This window comes from Fomitopsis serialis, assembly GCF_022376445.1.
Source record: "Fomitopsis serialis strain Sig1Antser10 chromosome Unknown B0H18scaffold_23, whole genome shotgun sequence".
Taxonomy (NCBI): Eukaryota; Fungi; Basidiomycota; class Agaricomycetes; order Polyporales; family Fomitopsidaceae; genus Fomitopsis; species Fomitopsis serialis.
Window position 1 is genome coordinate 135,808 of NW_025954983.1, and position 16,584 is coordinate 152,391.

Below are 16,584 nucleotides of genomic sequence, written 5' to 3' on the forward strand. Positions count from 1 at the left end.
GCGCGCGGCTGACGACATCTCTCGAGAGCGAGCTCCAGCCTCCAGCCTCCAGAGTTCAACGTTCAACTTCCAGTAATCTTGGACGTCATCATCGTTAGTGAGTTGCGATCACTCAATATTGTATCCTGCGAGCCATCGAGTCGTGAGTATACTTACCATCGCCACCTGCAACAAATAGAATGGATGGACAATGATGCTTATTAGACATTGATACTTGGTACCTATACTTGCGTGAATGGATGCGCCGTGGGGTGAGTGCGTCTCGCATGCAGCTGTTGTTCGCTCAACTGACTGAACATTCCGGATGCTGCAGCACGAGACATGTCCTGTATATCGCAGTTTAAGCGGCTAATCCTCGGCGAACGGTGTCCCGCGCCGCGATGTGGGGCCCGTCCACACTGCCGAGGCCAGTCAAGAAGCTCGTGCCACGTACGATGCTATCCACATCTCTGAGCCAGCGGTGGTGAGGGAGACGACGCAGCCGCCCACCCAACGAGTAGGGATGTATAGCGACCCGCTTGACGAGGCTAACAGAGCGGAGGAGCAGCATCACCTCAAAGCATTGCAGATGGCCAACGAACGATTGCGCGTGCTGAATGGGGGTCTTGGGGAGATGGTGCAGTCCAGTATCCTCGAAGAGGTAGAGAGCGTAGCCATCAATTCAGCGGGGCGCGGAAGGGGAGACGATTCCAGTCAATGGACATCTTTCTACCCGTTGGCTTGTGTTGCCGTCGCCTGAATTCTCGTCGTATTCACCCATGTCCTCCACTCCGATCTCATTGCACCAGACATTTGTTCGAGGGCGGGCGTGTTAGGGCGGACACATCGACGCAGGCCGCGGGCCACAAACATGGGGGCGCATCACCTCGTATGCCACCAGTGCTTTGACATCTTCACGGCGCTGTACGCGTACCATAACGTCGCGGCAGAATCTGTCAGTCAACTCGTAGCTATGTGTGCGGAAAGCTGTACTCACCACGCTAGACGGCTGCGACGCGCAGCCCCAGTCGATAAGATATGCTTGGGAGACCTGGTCGTTGAAGAAGAGATTCGCCAAAATTGGGTCCTCGTGAAGCCAGTGAGTGCGGTGGTAACTGTCTAGGATTGCGTTCGTCGCGGCTTCGACGGCGTGTTCCAGCAGCGCCCAACATTGCTCCGGGTTGTGTCGCACATGCCTGTACGCGGACGTCAGCTTGAGGTATTTGCCCGGCGATGGCTTCACGATGATCCACTTCTCGCGGTGTTCGTCGCGACCGACTTTCCACAGAGCGCCGACCTAAGTAGACGTGTCAATCGTGCACAAGCGAGGCGAGAGATAACGTAGGAGACGTACGGCGGCAGTCGCACGGATCTCTTGCTCACTGATCTTCGTCTTGGCGTACCCGCCGTCATATCTGCCTCCGATGACTCGATAGACGACGCCATGTATGCCTTGCACTGGGTTCTTCGCAATCTTGTACTTCTTGCCATTGAGAGTCAGATCAATGACATCTACAGGGGTCAAATTGTCATGCGGTGATGCTTAGGCATGACCGAGCAGAACATACGTGGCGCACGCGGCCAAAGGTCGCGGACTGAGAGCTCAGAGGACTATTCATGCAGACAGTCAGTACATGAACCAATTTCCTGGCCAGTCTATTCCATGCTTACCGTGCCCCGGAAGACAGGTGCAGGTACAGCCCATGCTGTAGTAACGCACAAAGCGATCAACAGGAAAGAAGGAGTCGCATGTAAAGATTGTCAAAGATGCGAAAGAACCCCAAAATGGGGATAAAGAAGACAAAGTAAAGAGAAGGGAAGAGAAAAGAAGACGAATGCAATAGGAGGGGGAGGACCAGCCAGGCTCGACTTGCTGCTCATGGTGCGCCGGTTTTATAGGCCACTGGAGGTACGATCCACCGTGCGGTCGCATTACCAACGGCGTCCACGCTTCGTGTTTCCATTCCTCTGATCACGCGTGTATATTTGGAGTGCTCGGAATCACTCCTTAGGCTCTACTTGCCGATGTTCCCGTGATGCATGAACAAGCATTAATCAAGGTCGAATGTGTTGTCGGCATGCAAACTTGAACCCGGGTAACTCTCCTGTCACTGTGTCCTGGCAACAGTGAGCACTAGTGCCTATGTGAAGTAGACTCAGAGGTACTCACATGTAACGTCTATGCCTCCCCATCGACTGGGATCAATGCATTGAGGCTATATGTATCGACTCGGATATCCCGAGCAGGACCGTGCAGTACACATCGGCAGTTGAACGTTGCATTGTTGGACGTTTTGATGATGATGATGAGCTCATCATGTATTACTGTAACCGCAACAAGCAAGCAAAGTGCTATGTAGGACGCGACGGACCGTTCCTCCGATTGTAAGCGTTTGAAATGCGCCACCCAGACCTGCATTCCGTTCGACTCGGAGGGTAATATGATAGTCTGTACGTCAGGTGTGTCAGTAATGGACAGGCAATCAAGACGGTATTTAGTAGTGGCATGGTCTGAACTGTCGAGACGTAACGCACATGGTAATAAGTAGAAGGAAAGGAACAGAAGAGAAAGGCATACTGTCCATACTCGCCGGCTCTCAAGCGTCCTTCCCTAGAGGCGTAAGCCGGCATTGCCCGTGTCGATAGTGTTTGGTGGATCCAGGATGGGGTGCCACACTGGTGGGGACGGTACGTCGCCGTGCACTGGCTATTGCCTAGTCTTCGTCATTCTCCGCTTCTCCCTCGTCCTGACCCTTGTTCTCCTCCCCGCTCGAGTCTCCGTCGTCTTCATCCTCTGGGCAACGTTGAACGTGTGGAAACGGTCGGTGCTCGATTCGACGGTGGCGGTCATGGACGAGAATGGTCACGATCGGTGTGAATCATGTGCGACGCGATGTGGGGAAATCACAAGCTCGCGCGCCCGGCGCTTATTAAAGGCGTGTGCACCGATCATCTTTATGAGCCGTTGGGGAGCCGCTACTCACCTCCTTTGCCTCTGCTCCTCTCGTTGAACTGCAGTGCTACGCATTGGGCGTCGTGGCGTGTTGTGCATAGGTATATATCAATAACTGCTACGAAGAAACGTAGGTAGAGACCCCCAGACCAACCACACTTTCAAGACATCTCCGAGGAGGGCGACATGGCATCCAAGGAGCTTCGTACAATCTCTCGCGAAGAGGTCGCGCAGGTACGTTCAGAACTATACGAGTACAATCACACACCGTTCTTATTTTACCCTCTCTATAGCACAACAAAGAAGGAGACCTCGTGAGTCACCGAACATCGCTGTCGGACATCGACACGGACTGAAGGAACCCGCAGTGGGTCGTGATCGACTCCAAGGTCTACGACCTGACACGGTTCCGAAATCTTCATCCTGGAGGTTCATCCGTCCTCATGGAGGAGGGTGTTCGTACGTCTATCGCTTCCCGCCAGGCGTGAATTTGCACTGACGGAACACCTCACGCGTCCAGCCGGCCAAGATGCGACGGAAGTGTTCTTCAGCTTGCACCGCTACGAGGTACTTGAGCGACCACAGTATAAGCGGTTGCAGGTTGGCGTCGTACAGGGAGAGGAGCCAAGGGTCTTCCTACGATCAATAACGGCGCCATCAGTGCAGTGCCGTATGCTGAGCCGACGTGGCTGGTGGAGGGCTACCACAGCCCTACTTTAGCGACGTGCGTGTTTCTGACCGGAATGCTCTGTAGCGATGACGCTGATATCGCTGAAATGCGCAGAATCATCGGCAATTCCAGCAGGCAATCCGGGTATTCATGGATGAGATCGTCTACCCCGATGCGCAGGTAAGCACCGTTGCTGATCGTCATAAACGCATCTCACATGGACATAGGCACGCGAGCTGGACGGCAAGCGCCCTCCCAATCCGTCGTTGACAAAATGGCGTGAGCCCTCTCGCCTGCCCTCTCCTTCGCCCATCTCCCTACTCACCCTTACCACCAGCGAGATCGAGCTCCACGCAATGCGCATGGGGCCCGGGAAGCACCTCCAAGGGCGCACGCTCATGGGCGGGCTCGTCAAGCCGGAAGAGTTCGACTACTTCACGAGCTCATCATCTCGCAGGAGCTCACGCGCTGTGGCGCGCGCGGCTACGGCGACGGCATCAACGCGGCATGGTCATCGGCCTCCCGCCCGTGCTCAACTTCGGCGCGCCCGAGCTGAAGGCGAAGGTGCTGCCGGAGGTGCTGGGCGGGAAGAAGTTTATATGTTTGGCGGTGAGTGGTGCGGTTTGTGACTCGGGTGAGGTGGGTGGTTGATTGTGAGGGTGGTGGGTAGATCTCGGAGGCGTTTGCGGGGAGCGACGTGTTTGGGCTGCAGACTACTGCGACGAAGACGGAGGATGGGAAGCACTGGATCATCACTGGCACGAAGAAGTGGATCACGAACGGGATGTAAGGAAACCCATGCACTTATATACATCGGGCGTTGACTTATCACGTATGACAGGTTCGCGGACTAGTGAGTGAAGATCCGTCTCAATGTCAGTCTAGCTAAGCCGCGTGTCGCCAGTTTCACCGTCGGATGCAAGACAGAGGTTCGTCTGTGAACAGAACAGCACCTCTGAGCGACCTGACCAGCGCACTGCTGCAGGATGGATTACCGTCATTCTCGTAGACGCAGCGAAGGCGTCGAGACCAAGCCGATCAAGACGTCTACTCTCCCACCGCGGGCACTGCGTATGTCATCTTCGACAACGTCAAAGTCCCCGTGAAAACACCTCGGTGAGGAGGGCGGAGGCATCTTCGTCATGCTCAGGTAGGCGATTCCGGTGCGTGGGGGGTATGTGTCGTTGACACGCTCTCGTAGCAACTTCAACATGAACGGTGGGTGATGTGCTGCACGTCTACTCGCGGGCAGCGGTCCATTGTAGAGGAATGTATGAAGTAAGTGCATCGATGCGTAGTTACGCGGTGGAACAAGTGAATGACTCCACCCGCCAGGTGGGCGAACCAGCGGAAAGCCTTCGGGAAGCCGCTCAACTCGCTGGCCGTCGTGCGCTCCAAGCTGGCGGCGATGATCGCGCGGACGGAGAGCCTGCAGAACTGGCTGGAGAACATCACGTACCAGATGTGCAACATGGTATGCTCGCCCCCCTGCGTGTGTTTTACGGATGGCGTGGCTGACCCGCGCACAGTCATATAGGGAACAGGCGAACAAGCTTGCAGGGTGCGTGGCATCCACTTTTCCACGTCTCTTCCAGTGTTTTGACATGAGGAATGCAGGCCCATCGCGTTCTTGAAGATGACCAGCACGAGGTCCGCACAGGAGACGGCGACGGACGCCGTACAGATCTTTGGCGGGCGAGGGATCACGCAGACCGGCATGGGCCGTCATATTGAACATGTACGTTCCGGACTCCTCGCGCACACGTCGACGGGCTGTGACAGGTTGCTTTCTACTTAGTATCACCGGACGGTACCTTTCGACGCGCTGTTGGGCGGAGGTGAGGCTTTCTGTCGCTGTAATTGTGAAAGAGTGCATGCTGACAGGTCCGCAGCCGAGGACGTCCTTGCCGATCTCGGAGTTAGACAGGCGATGCGGAACATGCCCAAGGACGCACGGCTGTAGAGCGTCCGGCGGGTCACTCATCTCAAAGGGTTTCGCGCAGCTAGATCTCTCGCCCGGCAACTTGGAGGCTGTTGTACACTGCAATACCCCATACATGTACATGTTATTTGCCTGGTGTTGTACTGTTTTGTGGCTTTCAATCGTAATTTCGTCGACCCATGTGCCGCCGGCAGTCGCGGATCTGCATGGATCGTAATCTTGCGCTGTGCTGGATCTCGTTCGCTCGTACGACTGTTCTTGCGCTTGGCCGCCGCGCTCGCAAACGCGAGTCTCGCCTCGTCATTGGGATTCGTCAGTCCCCGACCCGGCGATGCTGACTGTATGCCCTCGTCAAGTCAGGTGGCTCTCACCGTGGGTTACGCAGGAGCTACGAGAGCACACATGAGCTGCGGCCATCGCCCCTGGGCTCTATATATGCGTTCGTCCGTCCTCACACAGCACATCCGGTACATCACATCACACCCGTCCAACACGATGGCCAGCCCAAAGACCGTTCCGATCTCTGCGCTGCCGCTGCCCCCTCCGAGCCATATCCTCACCCGGAACCTCACACCGGATCCGGAGACCCCGTCGCCCACCGAGTTTCGCAAGGTGCTCAGGGAGGGCCCTAGCGTCCAGCGGCGGTCTCACCTGCTCGCGAACGACGCGCACTTCTCGTACGTCACCCCCTCCCCGCTGCAGTTCCCGTTCCGCATCGAGCCGCCGGAGGACGGAAGTCCCGTGGTCGACAAGGTCGCCTACGTCGAGCAATGGCTGCTCAACGTGAGGCATTGAACGAGCGGCCATCCGCGCCGTCGGCGACGCAGGGTGTGCTGAAGAAGTATTATGCCGAGAAGAGGACGAACCGCGGTGCTGGTCGCGTTGGCAGAGTCCGCGCTCAAGGATTGCCTGCCGCGTCTTGATGTCGGAGACGCTTTCAGCACGCTGGGGACACCATCGCTGTCCAACGCTTATGGTGACGATGGTAAACCGGAGCCTGCATCTGAGGAGGCAGTCGCGGCGCGCCAAGAACTCATTGATGTGTTGAGCGGACAGGCTACTCTATGAACCTGGAAGGCGAAGCGGACGCACAGTGGGTGCCGTGGTCTCTGAGATATAGCGGGCACCAGTTTGGCACGTTCGCAGGCCAGTTGGGTGACGGCCGAGCCATCTCCATCCGTGAGTCCACTCAATCCTACCGGCTGCAAACGCGACTGAACCCTCGGTCCGCCTTGAAGTGTCCACCCCGCACCCGTCCGACCCAGACACGCCCTACGAGGTGCAGCTCAAAGGCGCAGGACGGACGCCCTTCTCGCGCTTCGCCGACGGCCTCGCCGTCCTGCGCTCCTCCATCCGCGAGTTCCTCTGCTCCGAAGCGATGCACGCGCTCGGGATCCCGACGACGCGCGCCTGTCGCTCGTCCAGCTCCCCGCGCTCCCCGTGCAGCGCGAGCGCCGCGAGACCGCGTGCGTCCTCGCGCGGCTCGCGCCGTCGTTCATCAGGATCGGCTCGTTCGAGGCGCTGAGCCCGCCGCAGTCGGGGATCGGGGTGTCGCAGCAGGACCCAAACTGGGAGGCGCTGAGGCTGTTGGGGGAGTGGGTGGGGAAGAGGGTATTGAAGCTGGAGGGGGTGCGGTGGGGAGGGGAGGGGGAGGATAGTAAGTGGGGAGAGAAGTTGGTGCTGGAGAGCGCGAGGAGGAATGGGAAGATGGTTGCGGGATGGCAGGCATATGGGTTCATGCATGGAGTGATTAATACCGACAAGTGCGTTCGCGTCCTAATGACGCTGCGTCCGCTCACTGACACGATATGGTAGCGTGTCCATCCTAGGACTAACGATTGACTACGGTGAGTCTGCATGCGCGAACTTTCGCAGCGATCATAAACGGAGTGTCTGCCCAGGCCCTTACGCGTTCATGGACGTATTCGACGCATGGCACATCTGCAATCACGACGACGGCGAGGGCCGATACGGCTACAAGTGGCAGCCCAACGCGATGTAAGCTGCTCCTCCACACCTCAGTAATACGTTTGCGCACTAACTCTCCACTAGTGTATTCGCCCTCCGCTCCCTGGTGACCGCACTCGCTCCTCTAATCGGCGCGGAAGCCGAGCTCGGGCACGCCGTCTCCCCGAACTGGGCCAACGAAGCCAAGATCGACGAGTGGCGCAAGAAGGGCACGGAACTCGTCAAGGACGAGATGGAGGCGTCGCCCAGGAAGCGTGCGCACAAGAATACGGCAGGCTGATACACAAGGTGCGCGTCCCCTTTACCTCTCATCCTCGCCCTCGCCGACCGACCCCACGACCCCGCCCGCAGCGCCTCGGCCTGCGCCGACACGACCCCGCCGACGAGGCAGAGCTCAGCCGGCCCCTCCTCGACATCCTCTCCGAGCACAAGCTCGACTTCCACGGGACGTTCCGCGCGCTCGGCGCGTTCCGCCCGTCCGCGGGCGACGCCGCGCGCAACCTCCTCGTCGACCGCCTCCTCGCCCTCTGCGGCACGCCGCACAACCTCGACATGGCCAAGGCCGTCGAGGACTGGCGCGCGTGGCTGGGGAAGTACGCGGCGCGGATCGAGAGCGAGCGGGGCGAGTGGGGCGGGGAGGCGGACGGGGAGAGGAGGCGGGAGATGAGGGCCGCGAACCCGAGGTTCGTGCTGAGGCAGTGGGTGCTTGAGGAGGTCATCAAGAACGTGGAGCGGGATGTGGACAGCGGCAAGAGGCTGCTGGCGAAGGTGCTGCAGGTGAGGTCCCACTCTGCGGTATTCAGCTCTCGCACTTCGCTGACCCCGTGGCTGCGCGTAGATGGCGTGCAACCCGTTCGAGCCTTGGGGCGCCGAAGATCACGACGACGACGACTCAACGTTGGACGCCGAGGCCAAGGAAGAACGCAGGTTCTGCAGCCTCGGCGACATGAACTACCTCGGATACCAATGCAGCTGTTCAAGCTAGGCAGTCGCAAACAGTTCAGCCCGCATATGTATCGTTAGCCATGTCTGAATCAGAGGTCCTGATGTTTGGTTTGCATTGCCCATCCATACAGTATTAATACAGTACTTCCCCCGCCTCTGCTTCCCGCCAAGGTTCCCCTCTATGTCGCGCTCCCGAAGATTTGGTATCGCCTGCAGATGCTCGGGCCGACCTCGTCGTATTGCGCTTTCGTGTGCAGAAATTGTAGAACTCGGGCTGTCGCCGATCAGTCAACATGCACGCACAGACTAGATGGAAGCGCTTGACCTACCAGAGATGCGAGCAAGGACCCACCGAACCAGACCGCGTACCGTTGGCGTTTGTGGAGATGACGTCCACCTCTACGCCAGACGACTGGAGACTCGTGAGCTAGCGGTGTGCGAGCAGACAACGTATGAAAGCCTACCTTGACGTGGCTGCCGCTAGCAAGCACGCTGCATCCAGTCTGCGATCGACTATTTGCTTGATATCTCGCTTGAGACGCTGACCGAAGTGCTGGAACATCGTGACCCTCCGGAGAGCACAATGTTCTGACAAGCTTGAGCTCAATGCTCGTTTGGATCAGTCGTGTGAGCATACCTTGTAGAGACCACGCCGGACGTCGATGGCGACTGCTGGACGACGCTGTCGACGATCTCAGGCAGCGGGGTCAGGAAGTCGGAGAGTTGATTTCAGGGTTGAAGAAGATCTCGGGTGCGAGGAAACGCTCGTAGCCAACGTCCACCGAGTATTTCTGAGAGCACGGGAATTAAGTGGGACGCAAGCACAAGGAGATCGCACTTACTCTGCCGGTGACAGTATGTTCGCCGTCAAACCGCTCAAAGTACTTATACGGCTCCTCGTCGAACTTCCTGAACTCCCTGACGATGTCCTGGCACACATAGCTGAAGTTCTCCTTCACTTTCCCGGCGACCTTCATCTGGTCCTCCGGCGGGACCGTAGCCATCTCGCCGCGCTCGCGCATCAGATTCAGCACGAACTGCGTGATGTCGCGGCCGGCAATGGGGATGTGCTTGATCGCGCTGCCGATAACGTAGCCCTCCGCGCAGGGGATGACGTGCGTGACACCATCGCCGGAGTCGATGACTGTGCCGGTGAGCGTGCGCTCGTTGACGCGGCTGGACGTCCAGGAGGCCGCGAGCGCGAGCACGGCCTGCACGGCGATGTAAAGGCCCTTGATGTTGAAAGACTCGAAGAATATCTCGGCAGTCTGTTCACGATTCTCAGGTGCATTGAGTGGGGGTTCGGTCTACGTGTTGGCGTTGAGGCGAGCCGTCAGTATTGCCATGCATAGGACGGAAAGCGAGGTCTACTGACCAGTAAGAAGTAGTGGTCCTCAGGCTCAGCCCGGAGATACTTGAAGATCGTCTGCTCCCAGTACCGCTCCATGTGATCCCAGTTCTCGATCTGGCCATGACGAATGGGATAGTACACGCCATAACCTGGCGTCTGCGCGTTTGCGAGTGCCTCGTCGCCGATGAAGAAGTCGAGGTCCTCTACTCCGCGCTTGGACGCGAGGTTACCTGGTCGTGGTGGAACTGCTGGACCTGACCGTGACGGCTGCTGTACAGGCCCTCTTGTCGCGATTGCGGTAGGAAACACACTGTCACAGAGTTGAGAAAACACATCGACGTAGCTGGACGTGCAACTCACAAGGAGGGATCAGAGTTGCCGCGAACCTGGAGACGCGAATGTGAGCACTAGCCAGGGCAGATCTATGTCTACCTACCCGACTTTCGAGTACCCAGTTCCGTTGTCACAGATGATGGGAGCTAACAGAGACATGGCGCTGAGTATACTGGGAGAGTGGAAGAGTATAACGGGACCGCGCAGCCCTGCGCTACGACTGCACAGTGCAGGTGGCGGAGACCGACAGCGTCAGATCACTACGACCAGCCTATCGGGTGCAACATCATATATATAAAATTGCCATGGGTCGGTGGCGTAGTTGGTTATCGCATCTGTCTAACATTCCAGTATGGGACGTGTCCACAGAAGGTCCTCAGTTCGAACCTGGGCCGACTCATGTTTTGCTGATCTTCTGAGCATCCAATCCGCCACCGCTGAATCCATCGACCCTCAGGCTGATACATCACCGTACTAGACATTCTGGTTGTTGAACGCGTTCTGTTGCGTTTGGCTCACTTTTCGCGCGAGACCCGTTGCTCTTGAAATGGAGCCTACTGAAGTGCCCAGCGCGGCACCTACCGCCAGCCCCACCTGGTCTCACTCGTTCTGCATCTAAGAAAGCACTACAGCATGGTGAAGCACTGTGTTCTCGGGCCAGCGTTCTCTCCTCGACATCAGCTCAGACTGCTGTGGACGTCATGAGCCTGGACGCGAAGGTACAATGGATCAAGAACGCGGTCGTCGAGCAGCTGAAGGTGAGCACCCAGCGGTGGACCTTGGTCGACATGCTACCCAGACTCAGTATGATGTAAGATGGCTGCACATGTAGCAAGGATCATAGACAGAAGCGGTCGCAGCTAGAGAACGAGCACAGGTGTGTCAACTCGTACGGTGCGCGATAATAAGTATATTTGTCATTCGCCTAGGAATGGGATACTTTGCGCAGTCAACGCACGGACGCGCTCGACTCCATTCTTGAACTCTGGGCAACCAGGTTGTCCGCCTGACTTCCATACCACCCTCGTCCGACGTCTCGCCATTCGGCCTACCTCAGGACTCAGACGAGGAGAAGGATGGCGGAGGGCTGTCTGGAGACCCGCGACCCGGCACCAGTCCGACAGATACACTCAGGAACGTCTCGCGCTACGCGAAGCCGCGTTCAATGGAGTGCAGAAGGACGGAGCGGCTGGAAGACATTGCGAGACTTTGTGGACGAACGTGCGATAGAGGATATGCTGGACAGTGTCGAGAGTGACCGCACTGCACTGGACGTAGGTGAATCCTCTGCTGCTCATAGGCGAGGGATCCTATCGCTCCCAACAGACGCTGTTTTCTCGGACATCCGATCACCCAAAGTACCTTATGGCGTCCATAGCAGCCATTGAGGACGATATGCCCGTGGAGGCACCCCTGCCATCATTCGATAGGATATTTACTGCACAGGAGGACGCGAAGGGCAAGATGGCAGCGCATCTCGAGAGCCTTGCTGCACACTACGACCAAATGGCTGCTATAATGCAAGAGCATGAGGCGGGCGAGGAGTTCAGCGAAGATGACATACGGGGTACGTGAACTGTGGCAACATTAGCGCAACAACACCCTCACCGGGCAGCTCAGATATGAACAGAGATACGGAAGAGCTGCCTGCTATCCTTTCCGAGTTGGAGCAGAACATGAAGGCCATGGAGGAAACTCAGTACGCCGTGACCATTGGTTCGTCCTAAGGTTGCGTGCTGACTTTTAGAGTATGTTCTAGTGAGCAATTACTGTCCACTAAACGCGCTGCTGAACACACATTGAGACACTGCGACGTACCATAGATGACCTAGACGAGCTTGGTGGTATCATGTCAGACATGCTCGAGCAGCAAGAAACAGTCGAGGTCAGTGTCCCATCTCCCCTCACCACATCCCATACTGATATGGTGCAGACCGAGAGCACAGAACATCTCAGCTTGCTGCACGAGCACCTGGTCACGATCGAGGACCTCCACCACCGCTACACGTCCTACGAGTACTCCTACAACATGCTCCTCCTCGAGCTCGCGCGTCGTCACCGGTACCGCGAGGATGCAGAGCGGCTGATCATGAGCGTGATCTCTCAGCTCAATACCATGGCTGAAGGTCAGTGCTATCTGTCTCGATATTGTCGCTGTACTCAGCAGTCGTCACAGAGGAGATTCAGCTGCGCGAGGAGTTCAAGGCAGAGCATGGCCAATACCTTCCGGACGACGTATGTCTGTACGTGCAGAACGCACCGACCCACTGGACGGTCATCCCGCGGGATGACGAGGAGGTCGAGGTCCTGCCTGAGATGGAGGGCGATCTGCTCGACAAGGTTAGTTGAATCTTGTGCTTATGTTGCTCCGTCGTTGACGTCGTCCGATCAGGCCAGGTCGAGATTACAGAGAGTGGAAGGCGGTGGTCTCGTCGGTAGTCAGTCACTCTAGTACGGAGTGCACTTCTTCCCGCATGTCGACACGAGCCGCTGTGTGCATGTGCATGGAGACCTGAAACTAGCTGAGACCTGAAGCAAGTGCCTGCCGGTAACCGTATTCAGTAAAGGAGAGCGCTCCTTCGATCCAAAACTTCTAGCCAATAGGCAGCAAAATGAGTCGGCCCAGGTTCGAACTGAGGACCTTCTGTGAACGCGATGTTAGACAGATGCGATAACCAACTACGCCACCGACCCCTGCATGCGTGTTCCCCGTGTCATTCCAGGCTCCGGCGCCACCTGCATCCACTGAAGAGAACGTCACCGGGGCGTATGTTTGGAGTCAACATAAGTATTTCGACCGCAACCGCATTCACCATGAGCACTCGACTTTGACATCCTCTACCACGACCGCTGAGCTAGATGTCTTTACTTTTGCTACGTGCCACAGAACATCATATGCAAAGGGCGGCTTGTTCCCGCCTCACTGGCTTGTCGACACGCCGAACAGTCTCTTATGACGTCAACGTCAATAAGGAAAGCCCGAAGCAAGTGAGCTCTGGGGTCGTTATATCACACATATTCTCAATCAAACCCACCAGAATATCAGGCAGCACGACACGCAGATAGCTGCAGAGGATGCCGCTCAAAACGACGCTGCACAAGCATCACAAGCGAGCAGTGCAGAACTAGTGGACGAAGCACATAAACCCGAGCAACCCGGACCCAAGCCTCACAAAATGACCGTAGCCGAGCAGGATGCTGCGCTGATGGATAAATGGAAGGAGCGTCAAGGCTCGCTGGCTAATTCAGAATTTGAAGGCGGTCAAGTGGAAGGTGGATACCGGCGCAATGTGGTATGTACAATTCATGAAACACACCTAGGTACACAGGATACTGATAGTACATTCATTTACAATAGAAAGCCAACATCTTCCGGTACATCTAGGACGCGCCCCACTTGCATTGACCACCCTGTACCATAGCGAAATCCTATACTGTAAACTGCTGTCTCATCATGGGACAGTCATAATGACAAACTGGATCGTTGGTCGCAGGGCGCGCTTATAGCACAATGATCTGGTTCCAAGGAGCTTGCACGATACCCTGGTCAGAATCACTATCATGCGCAGAGCCTACTGTATCATGCGTCAGTTCCGCCTACAGATAATCGGACATAGAGTCGCGCACCTTCCCTATCCTCGCTCGCGCACACCCACACCTTCGCCACAGTCGGATCATGATCGCTCGTCTGCGCGCCCTTGCTCGTCGCCCACGTATTGATATGCACATGTTCCACGGCCCCGCCCTTCGCCTTGACCGCGTCCGACACGAGGATATGGTCGATCTCCTGCGCGTGCTGCTCGTACACGTACGTGTACCGCTCCGACGGCGGAACCCCTGCGACCTCGTTCATGTCCGTGAGCAGCCCAACAAAGGGCGCAAAGACGCTCCGCGTCTGCAGGAACTCATTCATGTCCCCACCGACGATGATGTGTGCGGTGGGGTCGAGGTCCAGGAGCGACGAGATGAAGGTCTGAGGTAATGAACTGAGAGAGTGACACATTATCGGATGACGGGAGGCTTACTGCGGTGACGTTCACTTGCGCTGTGCGCTGCTCGCTCTTGCCGTTTACAGGCGGCCGCGCATCGCCCTGCGCGGACGAACTGTCACGTTTCGAGCTGTAGTGGACGTTCACGGTGTAGAACCGCTCTCCATTATTCGTCTGCCACGCTGCCGCAACAGGCTTGCGCGCCTCCTCCCATGCTGTGTTGATGGGATCGATACGTCCCGGGTTGAAGCTTGGGGAGAGTGTCAGAGCGTGAAATGCAAGCAATAGATTGTGTTGCCGCACCTCAGAGTTACCTTCCCTTGCTCGTCCAGAACAGGCTCTGTCGCCTCTGTTGCGTTCCCAGCAGGCGAACCAGATACCAGAGATACCTTCGCAGGACGCCACCTACAGCATCACAGTATCAACACCATCCTCTACACCAACCCCACCAAGGTGCCCACTCACAAGTACGCCACTCTGATATTCCCACCCGGCTGCCCGCCATCCATATTATCTTCCGGGGCGACGTACGCATACTCGTACTGCGCCTCGTACAAGCTCACCCGCGCGATCGCCGCGGTGAGCCTGCTGAGCGTCTTGTCCGCGGACACCGTCCCGTCGTTCTTCGTGCCCGAGTCGTCCTGGATCTCTTGCAGGAAGACGATGTCGGGCGCGTTGAGGTAGCTGACAATGTGGTCGGCGATGGTGGGGAGGTGCCAGGAGCGCGGGCCCATGTTCTCTACCTGGGAAGGGGAGGGGAGGGTTAGTGGTTCCTCATGGAGATGGTGGAGGACGGACATTGTAGTCGCCGATAGTGAGGGAGCACGGGCTCGACCCTGACAGGAGAGTGGTCGGTGATGGCCACTCATCGGGCGTTGAGACGATGTCGGGCGCGGTCAGAGGCAAGACGTAGTAGTTGCCAAACTACACACACAGGTGAGCAACACGTCTACAAGAACTCCGTTGTCCGCGCCTACCTGATATGTCACGACGCCTGTGATATCGCTCATCTCCATACCCATATATGCGCGCGGCAGCTTGGTATCATCCAGAGGACGGCCAATGAGGATAGCCCCGGAGTGTGCGTCGGGTGCTCCTCCCGACTCTGCACCGTAACACATTGAGCACAATCGCTTGTAGGCCCGCACAGCACAGCAACCTTACCGGGAAAGTGGACAGTCAACCCGCCTCTCGAGTTTAGCCCTGCCACCGGCCAAGCCCCATATACCCACACAGCACCGAACCAGTCCGGGAAGTTGGCCGCGACAGGCGACGGCACCGTGACCAGCTGTCCCTCCAAGCTCTCCCAAAAGTCCAGGCCATACAAATCCGGGCGCAACACCTCGTTCTCCTCCTCGAGCCGCGTAACATTGTTCGGTACGGACAGCCACCCGTCCGGGCCGTCGTCGTACGCGGAGGGCTGACCCTTAGGCGGCGTGCGATCCTCGCCGAGGAGCACGGGCGCGACGTGGTTGTCGTGCGAGAAGACGATGATGTCGCGGATGAGGTCGAGCTCGGTGAGCGAGAGGTCGTTCGGGTTGTTCGCGGCGCGGTACTCCGCGACCCGCCCCGTGAGGGAGATGTCGTCGCCGACGGAGACGCCGCGAAGGGCGTGCGGGCCGTAGATGCGTATGCCGTTAGACTCGCGCGGGTCGGAGGAGGGCACGTCGGAGATCCACCCGCCGTATTTGTCCTAAGCATGACAAGGCTAGGATTGATACTCAATCTCGATGTAGGGGGCTCCGGAAGCGACGTAGGAGCGCTGAATGGCAACAGACGACACAGAGAGCAAGCAGCCCTGCTCACCTGTTGTCATCTCCTGCCGCTCACGCAAAAGCTAGGTCTCGAGCGGAGCCGAAACACTACAGAAGACGTACCTTTGCGGTCAGGATGCCATACACATCGTTGACGGTTTGGCCCTCGTAAGGCGACCGGAATGAGTTGCCTTGGATCTCAGTGACGCTGATTGCCCACGTAGCGATGGGTGCGCCTGCGAGAGAAAGAGCTGAACAGAGTACTCTGGCTGAGAGCATGCTGAGCGGTACACCGTATGCGCGTTCAAGTGGCCGCGAAGTTCCTCGTCAATGCACGGGAGACGAAACCACAGACGTCGTTACCACGGTATGAGGAAAGAGGGAGGGGCACGTTTCGATGTCTGACTGCGCTCAACGGCGCATGTTGTCTGAGGAGAAGAAGGGTGTATTGTCTGCCAAAGGCGGTGGCAACCGCGCTGCAAGCCCGAGCGGCTACAACACGACCACCAGAACGTGCTTGATACGGAAAGTCGCAGGCTCGCTAGTACCACGTCAGGCTAGGTGGCTCTAACCAATGTCCGCACAATACCAGACGACAATAGAAGTGCTGAGCGTGCAAGCAATTAATGTGATGTAGTGACCTCTAGTAGGCTGAGGTCGTCGTCGAGGTCAAGGAGTCGACGACTGACTCCGAGTTTCT

The 16,584-nt window shown here is 57.4% G+C and overlaps 7 protein-coding genes and 2 non-coding genes across 9 annotated transcripts; 4 read left to right on the plus strand and 5 right to left on the minus strand.

The window, feature by feature from the left end:
* Positions 1–811: 811 nt before the first annotated feature.
* B0H18DRAFT_953879 (uncharacterized protein) lies at positions 812–1,684 on the minus strand (the record flags this gene model as incomplete). Its single annotated transcript, XM_048042225.1, has 4 exons — positions 812–901; positions 977–1,276; positions 1,334–1,491; positions 1,651–1,684. 4 exons carry the CDS (start codon positions 1,682–1,684, stop codon positions 812–814), a joined length of 582 nt encoding a protein of 193 aa, XP_047894863.1.
* Positions 1,685–2,261: 577 nt separating this feature from the next.
* B0H18DRAFT_999830 (uncharacterized protein) lies at positions 2,262–2,845 on the minus strand. The gene is made up of 2 exons (XM_048045591.1): positions 2,511–2,845; positions 2,262–2,490 (listed from the first exon to the last, which is right to left on the minus strand). Exons 1-2 carry the CDS (start codon positions 2,562–2,564, stop codon positions 2,332–2,334), a joined length of 213 nt encoding a protein of 70 aa, XP_047894864.1. The 5' UTR covers positions 2,565–2,845; the 3' UTR covers positions 2,262–2,331.
* A 76-nt stretch (positions 2,846–2,921) lies between these two features.
* On the plus strand, positions 2,922–5,764 carry B0H18DRAFT_999834 (acyl-CoA dehydrogenase). The gene is given in 18 exon segments (XM_048045592.1): positions 2,922–3,166; positions 3,226–3,246; positions 3,301–3,391; positions 3,453–3,562; positions 3,717–3,782; positions 3,830–3,867; positions 3,940–4,072; positions 4,155–4,211; positions 4,273–4,388; positions 4,507–4,535; positions 4,646–4,704; positions 4,724–4,741; positions 4,804–4,880; positions 4,938–5,076; positions 5,132–5,163; positions 5,220–5,340; positions 5,401–5,440; positions 5,495–5,764. The coding sequence occupies 18 exon segments, from the start codon at positions 3,119–3,121 to the stop codon at positions 5,563–5,565; spliced, it is 1,266 nt and encodes a 421-aa protein (XP_047894865.1). The 5' UTR covers positions 2,922–3,118; the 3' UTR covers positions 5,566–5,764.
* A 275-nt stretch (positions 5,765–6,039) lies between these two features.
* Positions 6,040–8,497, plus strand: B0H18DRAFT_1084394 (uncharacterized protein; the record flags this gene model as incomplete). The annotated part of the gene is given in 12 exon segments (XM_048031783.1): positions 6,040–6,327; positions 6,372–6,414; positions 6,434–6,585; positions 6,639–6,723; positions 6,783–6,880; positions 6,970–7,307; positions 7,360–7,391; positions 7,446–7,542; positions 7,597–7,732; positions 7,762–7,800; positions 7,864–8,289; positions 8,351–8,497. The coding sequence occupies 12 exon segments, from the start codon at positions 6,040–6,042 to the stop codon at positions 8,495–8,497; spliced, it is 1,881 nt and encodes a 626-aa protein (XP_047894866.1).
* A 667-nt stretch (positions 8,498–9,164) lies between these two features.
* B0H18DRAFT_1117833 (actin family) lies at positions 9,165–10,623 on the minus strand (the record flags this gene model as incomplete). Its single annotated transcript, XM_048033658.1, has 5 exons — positions 9,165–9,248; positions 9,300–9,764; positions 9,833–10,118; positions 10,169–10,194; positions 10,612–10,623. 5 exons carry the CDS (start codon positions 10,621–10,623, stop codon positions 9,165–9,167), a joined length of 873 nt encoding a protein of 290 aa, XP_047894867.1.
* B0H18DRAFT_t75 lies at positions 10,449–10,541 on the plus strand. Its single transcript has one exon. It is a non-coding gene; the product is annotated as a tRNA-Val (tRNA).
* Positions 10,624–11,373: 750 nt separating the features above from the next.
* B0H18DRAFT_999854 (autophagy protein Apg17-domain-containing protein) lies at positions 11,374–12,906 on the plus strand (the record flags this gene model as incomplete). The annotated part of the gene is made up of 7 exons (XM_048045593.1): positions 11,374–11,415; positions 11,468–11,708; positions 11,762–11,847; positions 11,946–12,026; positions 12,075–12,267; positions 12,318–12,481; positions 12,534–12,906. 7 exons carry the CDS (start codon positions 11,377–11,379, stop codon positions 12,591–12,593), a joined length of 864 nt encoding a protein of 287 aa, XP_047894868.1. The 3' UTR covers positions 12,594–12,906.
* On the minus strand, positions 12,755–12,835 carry B0H18DRAFT_t78. The gene has a single exon. It is a non-coding gene; the product is annotated as a tRNA-Val (tRNA).
* Positions 12,907–13,179: 273 nt separating the features above from the next.
* B0H18DRAFT_999860 (DNase I-like protein) lies at positions 13,180–16,564 on the minus strand. The gene is made up of 9 exons (XM_048045594.1): positions 16,008–16,564; positions 15,295–15,823; positions 15,108–15,235; positions 14,929–15,054; positions 14,596–14,873; positions 14,434–14,535; positions 14,167–14,380; positions 13,769–14,114; positions 13,180–13,716 (listed from the first exon to the last, which is right to left on the minus strand). The coding sequence occupies exons 1-9, from the start codon at positions 16,161–16,163 to the stop codon at positions 13,643–13,645; spliced, it is 1,953 nt and encodes a 650-aa protein (XP_047894869.1). The 5' UTR covers positions 16,164–16,564; the 3' UTR covers positions 13,180–13,642.
* Between the last annotated feature and the right edge of the window lie 20 nt (positions 16,565–16,584).

What these genes read in the sequence shown, in the direction of transcription:
- B0H18DRAFT_999830 (XM_048045591.1), bottom strand. Translation starts at nt 2,564, where the DNA reads ATGGACAGTATGCCTTTCTCTTCTGTTCCTTTCCTTCTACTTATTACC.
- B0H18DRAFT_999834 (XM_048045592.1), top strand. Translation starts at nt 3,119, where the DNA reads ATGGCATCCAAGGAGCTTCGTACAATCTCTCGCGAAGAGGTCGCGCAG. An exon ending in AAGTGGATCACGAACGGGAT is followed by an intron (nt 4,389 to 4,506) that starts GTAAGGAAACCC and finishes GCGTGTCGCCAG; the next exon opens with TTTCACCGTCGGATGCAAGA. An exon ending in CGACGCGCTGTTGGGCGGAG is followed by an intron (nt 5,441 to 5,494) that starts GTGAGGCTTTCT and finishes ACAGGTCCGCAG; the next exon opens with CCGAGGACGTCCTTGCCGAT.
- B0H18DRAFT_999860 (XM_048045594.1), bottom strand. Translation starts at nt 16,163, where the DNA reads ATGCTCTCAGCCAGAGTACTCTGTTCAGCTCTTTCTCTCGCAGGCGCA. An exon ending in CAGGCGTCGTGACATATCAG is followed by an intron (nt 15,055 to 15,107) that starts GTAGGCGCGGAC and finishes CTGTGTGTGTAG; the next exon opens with TTTGGCAACTACTACGTCTT. An exon ending in AATATCAGAGTGGCGTACTT is followed by an intron (nt 14,536 to 14,595) that starts GTGAGTGGGCAC and finishes GTGATGCTGTAG; the next exon opens with GTGGCGTCCTGCGAAGGTAT.